Source organism: Aulostomus chinensis, chromosome 5, assembly GCF_037954235.1.
Source record: "Aulostomus chinensis isolate RoL2024-O1b breed Wild chromosome 5, RoL_Achi_v1.0, whole genome shotgun sequence".
Taxonomy (NCBI): domain Eukaryota; kingdom Metazoa; phylum Chordata; class Actinopteri; order Syngnathiformes; family Aulostomidae; genus Aulostomus; species Aulostomus chinensis.
Genome location: NC_141324.1, coordinates 27,842,690 through 27,859,321, shown reverse-complemented (window position 1 = coordinate 27,859,321; position 16,632 = coordinate 27,842,690). Strand labels below are relative to the sequence as shown.

Here is a 16,632-nt window from a genome sequence, read left to right as displayed (position 1 = left end):
CTGATGCGATAGAACATAAATATCTTCGGGTAACGACAGATTTACTTTGGACATTTAACCAGAAACTGACCCGGAGACAAGGGAAGCGGATGTTGGACAATGAAAAAGTACTCACTGCAAAACCCTTCGCTGTAACTGGACGTCAGAGCAACACATCTTCTGGGGAATTATTAAAAATAAATGTAATTTGTCTCTACTTAGTTTAAAGTTTCAGTTCAATACTTTATTAATAACTGGTGCAATTGAAAAGACAAACAATAAAAAAAACCTCAAGTAAGAATACATTTGCATATTATATCATCAAAACAAAAATATTCAAAGTGGTCTAATACAGAATAGAAATGACAAGTGTTTCTTTTTTTCTTTTTTTTTTTCGAACTGGAATGAGGAAAATGATGCACAGCTCTGAAGGCCACTAGTGTAAAGTTGTCCAAACGTCCCTTAAATGAAACTTAAGAACAACAAATCTGTTTTTGACCCAAATAAGCTGCTGCCAGTTGGCTCGCACAAGTCTGTCTGTAATATCTCCTCGTCTCGTTTGTTGTGGCGATTGTGTGACGCTGCATTTACACAAGAACAAGGCTTTCCTGCTCCTCCATGTTTGCACATTTTATCAGTAGCTTTCGTCCACAGCCGACAGGATTTACAGTGCAAAACTACTTTTACAGCTTATTTGGCGCCGTTTTTATATATGTGTATATTTGTCTATAAAGCTAGCAGTACTTTTATAGATGCGACGCCTTATTGGGTTTTGGCACCATTTTTCAAATACCTCTCTACAGTGAGGAATGTTTATCAAAAGTCATAGGAACTCCTGTGTGTGTGTAGAAGCTAACGGAAGCTAGCAGTGCTGAAGCTAACGAAGCTAGTTCACTCTAGCAATGTTAATAATGTTTTCTGCTGGCTACAGTAGCTAGCTAGCATGTAGCTTTTTTGTTGTTGTTGTTGTTTTTGGTGTAAATGCAGCGTTACGTCTGAAATTACCGACAGCTTTGTGGAGCGTTTTTGACAGCCTGAGCAAGAAAAGCACGACCAAAATAAAAAGCAATACGTTTAAACATTACAACTGTACTGTAAAAGGCCAAGGCACAAATAATTTTTTAGCAATCAAAATGTCCATAAAATTACAGGTTATGTTGAAAGTATCAATCAGTGCATTGCTTGGTACAGTATGCAGTTACAGAGAATACAACCGTACTCAACAGAATAATCACAGCAAGCACTATATTGCCCTCTTGACTACACGGATGCCGTAAAGTGCTCCTTTTCATTGAGTTCACACAAACACGCAGTTGAGAAAGTAAAAGACAAACATGTACGAGGGCAGAAACAGCTGTAGGTTCACACGTGCTTCGTATGGATTATGGCTTTGGAGGATTCGATCTGAATTTTTTTTTTTTTAAGTAGTAAAACCCACATTGTACATTGAAAATGTGTTTGGACTTCGATTCAACTCAAGAGGAATTTTCGGAACATGATTTGGTCTTGCTGGTCGTTTTTCAAACGTGGAAATGCCAGAACAGCGCGGTTCGCAACATATTGAGGGACGTGTTTAAACATACACTCAACGTCTACGTTTAGAACTTCCTAGGACGTTTGGGGTTTCGGGGTCTTCTGCTACCTCACCAGGCAACAGGCGCAGCAACAATGGCAGCTTGCAGGAAGTCAGCAGAGATGTCAGCAAACTCTTTAGCACTTGTTAGTCAAAAGATGAGCAACAGACCGAGGGCTTGTCTCAGGGAGGTGGGATGGCTACACTACGCTACAGCTGCAACGCCGCAAATTTGGCTTTACATCTAACCAGAAACGTGTCAGACTTGCTGATTTGGTCATCTTGTCGTTGTGCTTCTACCGACAGACTGCTCCAGGGTCTGTCCTCCCTCGCCTCCGAGTAGGAGGTCGTGTGGTCGCCAGCGTTGGCTTGTTTGTTGGCAGGATAACTCAAAAAGTTGAAGATGGATTTTCATTCAATTTGGTGGGATGACGGAAGTTCTATTCAAGAGCAGTTGATTCAATGTGGGGAGGGATCTGGATCTGATGAGGTCACTCCTGGAGTGACGAGTTCACTAGTTTGTGTGCGATTTGTCATAACATCAAAACCACTCGGCCGACTTCCACCAGACCTGGTGGAGGGGTGTGGTGCAGGCCGAGGAAGAACCCACTACATGCGGGGGCAGATCTGCTAAACACCAAAAATGGCTTCTTATCTTTATTTTTTTTCTTTATGTAGCAGGTTGCAGAGTTCTTATCTGACCGACGAAGGCTCTCTTCACACCTGGTATTAGAACAAGTTTTTGTGACTGGACCTCGATCAGGTAGCGCTTGAACCTACATCTGGATCTGGTATTAAAGCGCCTCTGTCTTCTGCTCGACGTCTGCAAGAACATTTTCCCGCCGCGGGCTACGACGCCTCCTCCTTAGCGCCGGTAAAAGGACGAAGTTGTGCTGTTGGTGGACTTCTGCTTGGTTTTGGAAGTGGGAGAAGAATCTGTCCTCCACAATTGGAATGCTGACGAAAGCAGCTGTTTTTTTTTTATTTTTTTTTTTATTCTACCTTTGTTTTACGAACCGTTAACTTTTGCATCACAAACTTTGCTATGGATGATGATGAAACTCCCCTCCCGCCACGCACAGCCAGTAAGCACCACCTCTGTGGATGAATCAGACACATACGCATTTACACGTTTGTCCAGTGAGGTCAGAGCGGGTCTCTGACCACCTCTGAAGGTGGTTCATCAGTCCTCAGAGCATCTCGGGTGTACCTACACCTGTGCTGTTTTTAGCGCCGGGTGTAAACGGGGCCTGAGGTCTCTTTTGGAAGAGCCTGAACCTTCTCAAACGGTTTCCGAGATGCTCTTCTGGGCGAGTGTATGTTTAAAGAATCACTTGAGTATCTTAGTGCTGACAAGACCAAACGATGGACCAAGTCACAGCTGAACAACCGCTGCTGCCAAACAAGGACAAGAAGACACTCAGTTTGATCGCGTTGAAAAGGAATATTAGGATATTTGATGAATCTACTTCCTGAATTGAGCAGTGACCCGGGAGAGCAGCAGCATTTCTGGTCGTAACAGTAATCGTCACATGGATGTTTCCCCCTGTGAGAGTTAAATCAGAAACATTACAAACCTGTCAGTGCAGTTGGTAGTAAAGGCGGAAGGTTCGTGTATAAAACCTCCAGTTCGGGGAAACGATTGTTGGTTATAAAAGCCAAATGAGAGGAGATGTTCACCCTGAGCAGAATCAGACAGCAGTTTAGAGTGAAAAGATCTGGAGTTTGAGCAGAAGGTCAAGAACCATCGTTTCAAACGACAAACAATAGTTTGACCCCTTTTTCTAAAAAACAAGCTTCTTTGCGATGGACATCGACGAAAGAGCCGGGACGTTAATATGAGGACGTCCCCGGAGAATTCAATAATATCTGACCAAAATGAACACATTCACCTGGTAAAACATGAACGTGCCACCATCTTGGGGGTGTATTTTCCTTGAACAAACTAAACCTCTAATAAGTCGCATACTGCAATGTGTGGACCGAAACTTAAATCAGTTTTTCCACTGTAAAAAGTAATGCTAGCACTGGAAACACCGCGGGAACGGCAGCCGCGCAATTTTTGCTCCGTAACGAGAAAAGGTTAAAAAAACAACAACAACAACGTGTTTTTGATTTTTCATTGACTTCATCAAGAAAAATGGGATTCTTGAAAACAAATTGAACAAGTTCATTCGCACTGATGATATTAAATAACATCGTGACCCGGACTTCATTCCTGAGAAGGATAAGAAGAACAAATTTTATGCGTGAATCTGAAAAACCTTTGTCAGTTGTCTCCGCTAGCATCACTTTTTCCAGTGTTCTTCAGTGTCTTGGAAGACGATTTATTCAGTTTTAACAGTTTACAGACAATTGACTATCTGGTAACAGTAATTTACCATGTGGATATAAACATGCTGATACTTTTACATAGTTATTTCCAGCGATATTCAAGTGATCAGATGGATGTCCGTTAATTTAAAAAAAGGAAGAAAAGTACTTTTTTTTTAATTTAGAAAGGAAGCAAAGCGGGCGTAAGTGAAGTGAAAGCAATCGACTGGTTTGATGTGCAGGGCAACAAATACACTGGTGTTAAATCAACAATTCTGGCAGTCAGACATTAAATTATTAACCCAACTAGAGTAGGACACAACATTTACAGCACACTTCAAGTTGACAGTAAAAAAAAAAAACACACAAAGGTGAAATAAACTGACCCTTTTCATTTCTGATCAGCTGCAATCAGCTGAGAGCGTTGCAAAATGGTACTTCATGAACTCAGGACTGTACTGTCAGCGAGTTCTAAAATGAGAACGACAAAATACTACGGAAGGAAACAAGTTGACATTCGTAAATCTGGCGAAGTTGATTTGGTGGGATGACGCGGGACTCTAAATGGAGAAAGACCAGCTGAAGTTTCTTGCTTCTGAGGCACAATGAATGAACGTCTACAGGGATATAGCATCACGTCATTCTATCTAGATGTTGCCACATCGTTGCAAGATAATTCGTAGTAAAGCTTTTCATATATGATTGAATGGGTTTCAGTAGCAGAAGATAAGTAATAATTACAGTAATACAATAAGTTGAATAGATAACGATAAGTGTTTGGTCCACCTTGATTATCAGTCAGAAGCTGCTTCCTCATCAGGCTTCAACCATCCATCCATTTTCTGTACCGCTTATCTGTCAAGGGTTGCGGGGGTTGGGGGGGTGGAGCCTATCCCAGCTGACACTGGGTGACCTGACTAATATACTCTACGCCGCAGGTGTACCTCATGGCTCAATGTTAGAGCCCCTTTTGTTCCTAATTTACAGAGTCGATTTGCTGCAAATTGGTAAGCTGATGTTGCAGATGTTACCAGTGACTGAATTGACGTAATGAACTAAATAAAAAGGTCCACATTGCTTCAGAGCATCAATAAAAGAAAATCAATTTAAACATAATTAAAAAAAAAACCTATAAAGATTTATATGCCTTTGGTACAGTCTTATGTTGTATAGCCTTTTGTGTTTTATATTTTCTTTTTCAACTGTGTACTATCAAGAAACAAAACTTCTTCTTCCTCTCTCATTCATAATCCAGGAATGGACCAAAATAACCAAATAAAATCCAACATTTGTAGATGTTAAAGGAGGGGGAGGCTCCCAGATTTCTATGTATTTTTTGTTATAATCCCTGAATTTGTCATGAAGTCTTGATGGCAATCAATAAACTTTAAAAAGGAGGCATCAAAATCCCTAATGCATAAAGGATGCAGGGCCAAATTTACCTCCACCCAATCAAAAACTGCGACCAGTTAGATTGGTTGGAGCCGTTTGGCTGTCATTCAACAGCCGAAACCAGAATGCACCTGTTTGGGCAGCTCAGCCGTCAGTCAAAAGGCTGAGACGCGGAAGCCTTGTAAAGCGGGTATCAACATCTTGTTGGATCGGTGAGCAGCATGAGGAGGACGAGCATGGAGCCAGAAGAAAACAAAAAGAAAAAGGTCTCTTGTAGAACAACCGGTAGATAAGAGGGAGAAGGATAAAAGGCTCGGGGCATCGCGAGTGATTCTCGGGGATTCATTTGCTCGCTGGAGGAGTCTAAAAGAATCAAGAGGTTTAGCTACGGACGCCCAAGCAGCAGCCTTTCTTTTGGACAGGTAAGAAGCCCATTTGCCGACTTTGCTAGCTAGGCAGAGAGGCTATATCTGCGGTAATTTATGAACGTAGGTTGTGAGCTAGAACAATCTGTGACCGTCGCTGATCTACTTAGTGACATAGTTTTCTGGGCAGGGCGAGAGGGAGCGAGGAGGGAGCGTCCGTGATCAGAGAATGATTAAAAAAAAAAAAAAAAAAGATTTACACAGATTTATAACGTACTGTTTGTATATCGTGTTTCTTTTGAAAAATGAAAAAAAGAAAATCAAAGAATACGTAAAAAGAAAGGAAAAAACAAAAAACCCAAGTCAGGCGGCGCGTACCCCTCCTTTAAAGGACTCTGAACTGTTTTGCTGTTGAAGCCCGACATGGAAGCTCTCCTGTAAACTGATTCATCGCCTCCAAAGGTGTTTGAACATGCTTTAACTTTGTAATAATCCATGTGTGTAGATATAGTTGGTTTTCAGATATTACATTCAGTATCAGTGTTCTAAATCTAGAGTAGTAAATACGATTTTAGGCCTATGTGTGATCAACTGTAAAGCTTTATTTTGCAGTAAGTGATGCTCAGGCTTGTGTTTCCTTTGTTAAAAAAAAAAAGAATCACTCTTTTCAATGAAGGTAAGAAAGCCAATCAGAGACTCGTCAACGTCCCTCAAGAACTTTCAGAGTGTGAAGAAGGTCAAATCCTGACTCCCCACAAACACGCACGTTTTCTCTACATTAATTGATCAACACGTCGGAAAAATGTTTTTGATTAATTCACAAGCTTTTTCGCTGTGAAATCAAGAAGTTGGGATGAGGCTCTCGAGTTTAGGACACATATAATTTAATGGAATCTGCATTTAATAGATTTTGGATTAAAATAGATGTCTGAATGATACGTAAGACGAGAGAGCCCCTGCTTTGAAATATTACTGTAAAAGAATCGGATTGGAGTCTAAACAAGTTTCGCGTCAGCTGCAACTCTCTGGATCTGACCTGGTAGAACATTTACATTCAACGAACCAAGAAATTACTTCTCTTTTTGGGAGAAAATAAAACTGAAGTTTTGGTTTCTTTCTGGAGGGAATTCCCTTAAACCGTTTAAGCTACAATGTTTCAGCCTTCCGTGTTTCCATGTGTCCTCGGCCTTTTAGTGATGCACTGCACGAAAGTTTTAGTTGGTCTGCGTTGCCATGACAATCGGCCTCCAGCCCCGGACATGAGCCGGTTCTAATTCTAGATCAGGTTCTGGGGCCCAGTATTTCAAACGCTAACCTATTGATACTGGGCCCAGGACCTGCTCTAGAACCAAGAACTGCCTTACAACCAGAAGAACTTGATAAATCGAGCTTTTTGGTAGAAGTCTGAGCTCAGTATTCGAATACTTGAAACATTTGTGAAGTTTGGCACTTTGAGTAAATGGAAATAGAAATCACAGGATCAAACACGTCGTCATTCAGGACTTTGGAGGTTCTCTCCAATAATAGTTCTGTTCGATTCTATACGGGAAAGTGCAGGTGCGAAGGTCGGGTCAGCGATGCCTTCACAACCAGTTGAATAAGTCATTGCATCATCAGCTAAACATCCAGCAGTTGAGAAGCTCGGAGACGATTTCGGCCTGTCGGTTTCTTCCTATCCCTGAATTCATGTGCCAACAAAGCAGCAGAGATTTACTGTTTTAAATTTCCTTCAGAATAAAGTGGAGACAAACCAGTGGACATCACAGCGGTGTGGGAACAACGACCACATCAGAAACTCGCAACTAAACCTCAAAGGTTTTATCGCACCACATGAGAAAAATGGCAAAACGTACCAGTGTTTTGTTACCTAAGCTCCTCCCCCTTTCTCTCTCACACACACTCACGCACACACACGCCAAACAACAAAGAGACAGGAGACTTTTGGTTCCAGTGTCACGCTCCCTCACCGCTAGAATGGTGCACCATCATGCAAACCATGCAAAAACAATGGAAATGTATTCATATAAAAAAATAAGTGTTAGAAAAAATGGCATAGCAAGTATACGTATCCATTCGATCTCTTCTTCTCTTTCCTGATATCCTGACCTCTGCAGTGTCTACACTAAAGATCGCATGCGTTACATGCAGTGCTTTGCAGCGATAAAGCTTTCAGGTGTATATAGGACGTATATTCATGGTCTCTTTTGTTGGAGCTAAACTTGCGTGTGAGTGCGCTGTACAGAGTCGACTTTACAAACGTCTGCTTCCCCTCTCCGGGTGTCGCAGTGCCATGGCTCTCTGTCTGGAGGGCGGTTGGTTGATGAGATCGGAGGCAGCAGCCGCAGTGACCTCACTTGCAGCATCAAGGCAGATTACAGGAGACCCACCTGTCCTCCAAATGTCCAGAGGTGGTGCTGGAACCCAAACTGCTGTGGGTTTAGAGGCATGGGTTCGATTTAAGGTCTTAACTCAGAGTCGCAAGTTCCTGTGTTGCCTTTTCTCAGGGCGGCGTGTTCCACACAGCGTCACCAAATCCCTCCCCCGTGGAGGACAGCGGCAGGGGACCACCGCTGGGTGTGAAGGGGTCCGTGTCCGTATCTGTCTCCCCCTCCGCCAGGTAGCTAGGTCTTGGTCTCGTCCAACTGCCGTCCCCCATCGCCACCCTTGCCCGCATCGATAAATCCTCCCCATCTTCCCCTTCCCGCTCCCCGGAGATGCTGAAGCCGCTTGGCGAGCGCTCCAGCTCCTCATGGTTCACCGACAGCAAGGAGAGCGGCGAGTCACCCCCCGGCCCCCCTGTGGTCCTGCCCAGCCCCACTGACAAGTCCTGCAGGGAGCTGATGGGCAACACGGTGGGACGCTCGGTGTAGGTGGGGATGGCAGCCTGCGGGAGGCACTGGTGGGGTTGGTGTTCTGAAACTAGGCGGGCTCCTCCCATCAACCCCTCCCCCACTCCTCTCCCCCCTCTCGTGTAGTAGTGGTAGGTTGTGTTGGCCGGCACGTCGTACGACATGTGGGGGAACGCCTCGGCATAGTCCAGGAACACCCGTCGGATCTCGCCAGCCCCTGTGGGGTCACAGGACTCCAGGGTCATGTGAGCGGCGCCAGCAGAGTCCACCTGCAGGTGCTCGGTGTGCTGGATGTGCATGTCCACCAGGAAGTCCAACTTCTTCTCCATGTCCTCCACCTGCCACACAAACAGCAGCGAAGACATCAACCCCCGACTGCTCTGAAGGCCAGAAGTCTGCAGCTGAGTTTAACGTCCAACATCGAGTAGCAATATTGCATTTTTGCAGTATCGGTGACACTTGGAAGTACTCACTCATGTTCGTTACACTAAATCCATGTTTTCTACGCTTATGAAAGAAATCCCAATTTTTAAATTTTTGATGGTTTATGACATCATAACCTACTGCACTGAAGTCAAGTTTGAGCTCACTCTTCTTCTAGTCCAGATTGTGCTGTTTCCATGGAGACTCGGGACCTGGGCTGGGCTCTGCCCACATTCAGAGTGGCCTCACAAGTAAGCTACCTGTTCAGTTCCTCCACTGAGCAGGAACAAGAAACAGGAACCAAGACGACCGGTGACTGAGACGTAATCATCTTGAGAGTGGAAGAACTACTCATCCCATGAGGCACTGCAACCCCCCAAGCGCTGTTTAAATGCTACGTTTTGGGACCAACTGACAATTTTACCTCTGCTGGCTAACTTGTCACCGATGTCAGTAAATATAAATAATATCAGGTGACTGGTTCAGTCAGTGTTTCCGTGGTTATGTCTTTGACTTAAAATCAAAAGATTCCTAAAAAAACAACAACAACAACAACAAAAAACCCAACAAGATCGACACCCTATAAACAGGATCATCAAGATCAGATGGTTGTGACATCATGGCTGATGATGAACTCCTGGACGAGGAGCGCCAACGCACCCTCAACCTCCCTGGCGTGCTCCCGGTTGGCCAATGTTGCCCCCCACCCCCCCAAAAGAAATCATCTCACAAGTAAGAAAGTGACTTCCTCATCCTCACCTGTCTCTCCACCCTGACAAATCTACCCATCATGCTTTGGTCCTCGGCATCGGGCATGGAGGTGGCTTTGGCGAGGTAGGACTCGTGCCTGGAACACAGGGACACTGAGTGGACCAGGACAACACACACATCACACCTAGAGAGCACTGATCAGTCTTTACCTCACAGTGATAACATTTGTCATTATTCAGACTTAAACTCCTAAAAAGAAGACAATAGGTTTCCAGGTGGAAAAATAAAGAATTCAAACATTTACGGCCTATGGAATGTGGAAATATAAACATTAAACAAGACAAAGAATGAAACCACTGCACTAAAAATGGTTTGACCCCATCGTCTTGTTGCTACTGTGTCTCTTGGTTACCTGGGCGACTGGTTGGGCGGGTAGGTGAAGGGCGTTTTCTGTGTTTTCTTGTGTTTGGGGGTGAGGGGGGGTCCAGGGGCAAGAATCATGTCGATCCTGGAGGGAAGACAAACAGGTTCAGAGCAGAACAAAGATGGACGCTGAGGGTGATGGTCCAGAACATGGCTAGTCCTCACCTCGTCTGGAGGTATTTGATTCTACAGAGCATGTCCAGGTGTCCGGCAGAGTACTGCTCAATCACATCTTTGACATCGTAAGGCCTCAGTGTCTCCTTAAACCGCTTCTTATTCAGGAGGAACTGCATGATCCTGCCACAGAGAACGAGTTCACATTTAGCAGGGAAAATGGCTGCATGTCCGTGAGTCTCTGCAGGTCAGACGGTCTCGTTCATGGACTCGTTCAGGTCTGACGTACCAGCGTGGAGCACTAGAGAGGTCTGTTAGCCTGAGCAGGGTTTTGTTGGAAACTGTTGTTCAATCACAGTCACATCAGTGAGCATTAGCACCTCCAGTACGTATCACCAGCAGACACCATCATACACCAACACATAACAGCAGACACCATCATACACCAGCAGACACCATCACACACCAACACACCCCAGCAGACACCACCATACACCAGCAGACACCATCACACACCAACACACCCCAGCAGACACCATCATACACCAGCAGACACCATCACACACCAACACACCCCAGCAGACACCATCATACACCAGCAGACACCATCACACACCAGCAGACACCATCACACACCAACACACCCCAGCAGACACCATCATACACCAGCAGACACCATCACACACCAGCAGACACCATCACACACCAACACACCCCAGCAGACACCACCATACACCAGCAGACACCATCACACACCAACACACCCCAGCAGACACCATCATACACCAGCAGACACCATCATACACCAGCAGACACCATCACACACCAACACACCCCAGCAGACACCATCATACACCAGCAGACACCATCATACACCAGCAGACACCATCATACACCAGCAGACACCATCACACACCAACACACCCCAGCAGACACCATCATACACCAGCAGACACCATCACACACCAGCAGACACCATCATACACCAACATACACCAGCAGACACCATTATACACCAGCAGACACCATCACACACCATCATACACCAGCAGACACCATCACACACCATCATACACCAGCAGACACCATCACACACCAACACACCCCAGCAGACACCATCATACACCAGCAGACACCATCACACACCAGAACACACCAGCAGTCACTATCATGCGCCATCAGTCACCATCACACCCCAGTCCACACCATCATACACCAGCAGACACCATCGATCACCACTTTGCTGTATTGTGTGTGAGGGGCGTAGCTAACCTGACCGCCCTGATGACCAGCTTCAGCGTGGGGATCATTTCCTCCATCAGGATGTCGGCGGGGAAGCCGCGCTCTTCCAAGGCTGGGTCGGCCAGCGCTCCGGCGTCTGACGGACACCAGATCACATGATCATCAACAAAACGCAGCAAACTCCCAGAGACCCGTTTTCCATCTCGTAACTGTGAGGGAGTTTTCTGGCTTCCGCTAACAGTAGCGATTAAAAAACAACAACGATAACGGCTGAAATGCAGCTCAACTGCAGACACTCCCCACCTTCCGTACGAGATCTGACAAAGAAAATTATCGATTCATTCAAAAACAACAAACCAACTGTGTCACTAAAATGACCAAACATTTCATAATCACATTTGAATATTTTTCTGGGTTAAAAAAAAAAAACCTTCACTCCAATCGTGCGTTTCTGTTGAAACTCCTTTTTGAGAGTACTTGAGGGGTGAAATGTACATTTTGGTTGAAGTACTACTTTAAGCTACGAGTACTTTTCTGTCTAAATGATAGAATTCACTTCAGAAGTGTAGACACATCTGAGTATATTTGACCTTTGATCTGTACTTCAAGAACAATCAAGCAGGTGAACCGGGGTGACCGTCGTACCTTCGGAGCTCTGGCGCATCGTGTAGGCCTTCATGCGGAAGGCGGTGCGGAAACGCTCCCGGTTACTGAAGCCCGCAGGTTTGGGCTCCTTGGACGGACTCTCCTCGATGAGGTCGGTGTTGGCTGTCAGCTTCCTGCCAGTCCCCACTGACAGCCTCGCGTTGGGAAGGCGAACGCGCTCCAGTAAACTCATTTTTTGGCTGAAATCAAAGACGAGAGGCAGGGGACAGAGACTTGATCAGGAAGCTGATGACCAACTTCTGCCCTTGAACCACAAAATAAACGATCTCTCCAATGATCTTACGAGGCCAAACAGCTTCCCGCAATTTCTGTATGGGCGGTGAAATTCATGAAGGCGGCTGTCCCCGAACTCGGGGTGGGTCTGTTTATGACTATTGACCGACATCAGGGTAACGAGTTATTTGGTGCTCACAACTGAAAAGTGTCACACTGAACTGTAAAATCAGCTGAGTTCTCTAGTTTGTGTCTGAAAAGGAACACAACCCACTTTTAGGGAAAGTCTCTTCTTGTCCATCGTCCCAGAGACAGACAAGAAGGTAGAGGCTCGTCTGACTGGTCGTGGGTGGGGAGCGTTAGCATCAGCCAGCTCAGGTGCAGGATGCTGGTGGGTCCAGCAGGAATCCTCCTCATCATCATGATGAGTAGCAGCAGTCGCTCTTCCAGTCGGTCGAGGCGGATGGCCGCCCACTCTGAGCCCAGTTCTGCCTCAGGTTTCTTCCTGTTAAAAGGGAGTTTTTTTTCTCGCCAGCGTCGCCGAGTGCACGCTCATGTGGGAATGTTGGGTCTCTTTCATCTGCATTAAAGAGTGAGGTTCTAGACGTGTTCTTTGTGTTAAGTGCCTTGAGATGGCTTTTGTTGTGATTTGGCACAGGGAGAACATGCTAACTCTATACAGACAGACAGGGGAGGGGACAGTGCTGACCACTGCACCACCGTGCTGCCCTGATTCTAATATTTTAAACTGTTAATTCATCACCAATGTTACACGCAACCCTCATCGTGCTAACACGGAGCTATGCTAACACTTCCCACCCCCTACCTGTCATTGTGCTAAGCTAACTAGCCTGGGTCTCAGCTTTCTTAGTGCAGCGCAGGGAGACTTTTCTTTTCTGTGTGAACTTCTTCCTCCAGTTTCAGTCTCGTCCAGTTGGAGCTTCGTCTCACGAGTCTTGGCGGTCGGCCGCCTTGGGCAACAATGCTGCTCCACCGGAGGGAGGAAGCTTCAAAAAGCCTTCAGGAAACTGCTCTTCTCCATTGTCTAATGACTGACATCACTTGGCAGCTGGAAGACAAGAGCTCCCGAGGTAAAATAAGACTCCTGTGTGCCTCGGAGGAGCCTGGGGCTGGGGGGTGGGTAACTGGAGCCGATGCCTCCCTAACATGGAGGCTTCTCAGAGACTTTGCTCCCACAGCAGGACACAATATGAGCCTCTGTGTGGCCTCGCCGGCAGATTACGGTGCTGAGAGGCTGCAGAATAGGAAGCTTTAAAGGAAGAGAGAATCTCTCTTTGGCTGAATAAAGAGCAGAAAATGAGATGTGATTATCCCACAGCTCCGTGGAAACGAGGCAGCACAACAGAAAACATCACGCTGCTCATCACCCACAACGCTCCCCAAACACACCGCTGCGCTGTCACGCCGCCAACCTCAGACCACAACCACTGCTACCGTTAATTAGCTACATGGAGTCTCAGTCCAACAGGTCAGGATGTCTTGGTGATCAGGTTTTAAGTCCATCCATCCATCCATTTTCTTCCACTTATTCCTGTTAAGGGTCACGGGGGGTGGGTGGAGCCTATTCAAGCGACTACAGGTGAGAGGCGGGTTCACCCTGGACAGGTCACCAGTCCATGGCAGGGCCAACACATAGAGACAGACAACCATTGGCTCTCTCAGCCACGCCTACGGTCAATTTAGAGTCTGGATTAACCTGGTCCCTCTTGATGTCTTTGGACTGTGGGAGGAAGCTGGAGTACCAGAGAGAACCCAGCAGGAACAGGGAGAACATGGAGACTCCACACAGAAAGACCCCGTGCTCCAGCCGGGGCTGGAACCCGGAACCTTCTTGCTGTGAGGCGACAGTGCTGACCACTGCACCATCGCGCCACTAGGTTTTAAGTCATGATCAGAAATTAGAATTTCACCTTGACCACAAAACGTTAAAAAAAGGCATATTGTATTTCCCATCGAGTCTTAAGGTCTGATTTGAGGTCCATCGGTCACATGACATGGAAGCTATGGGGGGGGGGGGGGGGAGAGAGAACATTCATTTCTCAAGGAATGAAAAGTGGAACCATGAACTCCCCGGTGGCGGCCATAACTGCGAATGCATTAATGGGTCGATTCTGACAAATGTCTGGTTTTATTGAAAAACCTTCATCATGTCTGACAACAATCTTTAAAGATGAAGAAAAGAACTTTAAGGGTCTAAAATGTGGCGCGTAGATCAAAGCGCCGAGCTACAGGGACTTGTGACATGGTTTCTGAGGACGGGAGGAATCAAAGATCCTCGCCGCAGCGACTCATTAACGCCCATCAGGGCGATGGAGGGAAATTCATCTGGGCCTCTAATTACTTCATCTGAGCTGTCATTCATAATGGAAACATGACTAATGGACTCACTAATAGGTTTCTAAAAAAATCTCTAAACGCCATCAAAGTATCTGAAGTGGAAGAGTGGGAGTTTTACATCTCCATTCGCATATTTACAGCCGCCATTAGCGGTGAGATTTATTCGCCTGCTGAATTAATAGAGGAAGCTATTTAAAAGTAGATGGGGTGGAGGGGGGCGGGGTTGCAGCAGCACATTGGGTAATTAAAGCCTCCACTGATGTAGCGCGTGCAGCGACCTACCTGGCCATGGCCTCCAGGTGATCCTTCCTTCACACGCAGAGAGAAGAGAGAAGAAGAGTTGAGAGAACAGTTCCAGCCTCAGCCAACAGCACACCTGAACCACCGCCTCGCTCTTAAAACCACGTTTAAGTTGATCAAAGTTCAACTGGCCGCCGGGTGAAGCGTGACGTCACCGGAGGTGAGCCGTCGGCCAAACGTGTCTCAAGAAATATGAGCTTCTGACTTGGACATGGAGAACTTGACTTGGCGACTGATGGAAAATAAGTTGACGTGTTGATTATTGAGACGCCAACTGTTGAGCCTGTGGATCAGATGAGGGGCAGTGGGTGGGCCTAACAGGCTGGGCCCGCCTACTTTTACGACGGGATCATGCCAAATGACTTTTATCTTATCAAATGATATTTTTGATATTTAAAAGCAACTTTCAATCAATGACAGACAGAGTTCATGAAAAAAAATAATCACGGAATTAAACTGAAAGCAGCCGTTTGTTCTGTTTGAACTTGAATTTCTCTCCCAGACAGCAGTTACTGGGCTGCTTGAAGGAGTCTGGGCCAATCACAATGCTTCTCTGCACGAGAGCCAGGAAGTTCTGGTTCGGGGACCTTGACGGTTGTTGAATTTAGGCTGTCTGAGTCCGCACTGCCCTGGAACGACAGACTTTCTGCTTCGACGAAGGTAGAAGGCTGAAGATCAGCTGCTGGTTTCACGCTTCTGGAAACGTAGCTGCGACTCATCAACGTGGGAGCCGCATCTGGACTCATGGCAGATGTTTGTCAATTATGGCACGAGAGGGTCGATAAAGAGACCAATAAAAACAAACGTAAATGCCCGTCGCTGCGAGCCGAACACGGGAAACAACATCTGGCCGTTTCTTGTTCCACTGATCCTGGATGACGGTCGGTGTTCAGGTGAACAAGAAACATGTAACATGAGAACAGCAACGATGAGGTCGTGTTGTTTACCTAAAACAGGGAAGAGAGATGATGGTTTCATAAAATCTCCAGGTGGCGATCAGGTCCTCCCTGACTGGGTTGGTGGAATAGTACCGCCAGGCCGACTGGAGACGGAGCAGATGTCAAAGTTGACGGGACGTTTCTGTGAGATCGCAGCGTCACGGCGCGTCAGTAAACTCACCTGGATGAGTCCGGCAGCTGGATGCCGGCGCTTCTCAAAGTGCTTCTGTCGGTGCTGCTCCTGGACCTTCAGAGCCAGACCAGAACCCAGGATTCCCTGCGGCCGCAAAGAGGATCAAGACTGACGGGCGTCCCTCCACTTCCAGAACTCAGCAGAGGTCAGAAACACGCAGAACAAGCGAGGCGACATCTTAACTTCACTTCATCCTCCGTGACGCACTGGAGCCGCCAATCATTTACGGTAAAAAAAAACTGAATCCACTCAATTGTTTAAGATGGAACTGATGTGCTGAAGCTGCAGGAGTACGGAGGCCCGGGGGGACCACCCAGAACTACATGAGCAGGATCTCAAGTTACCTTCAAGTTCTCTCAGTTTCTCATGATAAGATGTTTCTTTCGTAATGGTTTCATTATCTAATTCAGACAAGGATCATTTTCTTGCAAGAACTATAGAAATATTTTTAAAGCTAATCGTCAGCAAAAGTCTCCTCCATCTTCCAGCCCTGAGAAGAGGAGTTGTGACATCACAGTTGGCTCGAGCCAATCGTAGCCCAGTAAGCAACTCACGCCCTGCAGCACAAATACTCAGCTGG

The 16,632-nt window shown here is 46.3% G+C and overlaps 1 protein-coding gene across 5 annotated transcripts in view; it reads right to left on the bottom strand.

Moving 5' to 3' along the window:
* Positions 1 to 161: 161 nt before the first annotated feature.
* The window catches only part of kcnq3 (potassium voltage-gated channel, KQT-like subfamily, member 3), a 57,979-nt gene continuing 41,508 nt past the window's right edge, over positions 162 to 16,632 (bottom strand). For all 5 annotated transcript variants that reach the window (XM_086204392.1, XM_086204396.1, XM_086204395.1 and 2 more), the window contains exons 8-16: positions 16,041 to 16,136; positions 15,869 to 15,963; positions 14,904 to 14,930; positions 12,030 to 12,229; positions 11,415 to 11,520; positions 10,194 to 10,325; positions 10,018 to 10,113; positions 9,654 to 9,741; positions 162 to 8,809 (exon numbers count right to left, since the gene is read on the bottom strand). In XM_086204392.1, the coding sequence (XP_086060518.1) occupies positions 8,123 to 8,809; positions 9,654 to 9,741; positions 10,018 to 10,113; positions 10,194 to 10,325; positions 11,415 to 11,520; positions 12,030 to 12,229; positions 14,904 to 14,930; positions 15,869 to 15,963; positions 16,041 to 16,136 (1,527 nt within the window). In that variant the 3' untranslated portion in view covers positions 162 to 8,122. The remainder of the gene's footprint in view (positions 8,810 to 9,653; positions 9,742 to 10,017; positions 10,114 to 10,193; positions 10,326 to 11,414; positions 11,521 to 12,029; positions 12,230 to 14,903; positions 14,931 to 15,868; positions 15,964 to 16,040; positions 16,137 to 16,632) is intronic.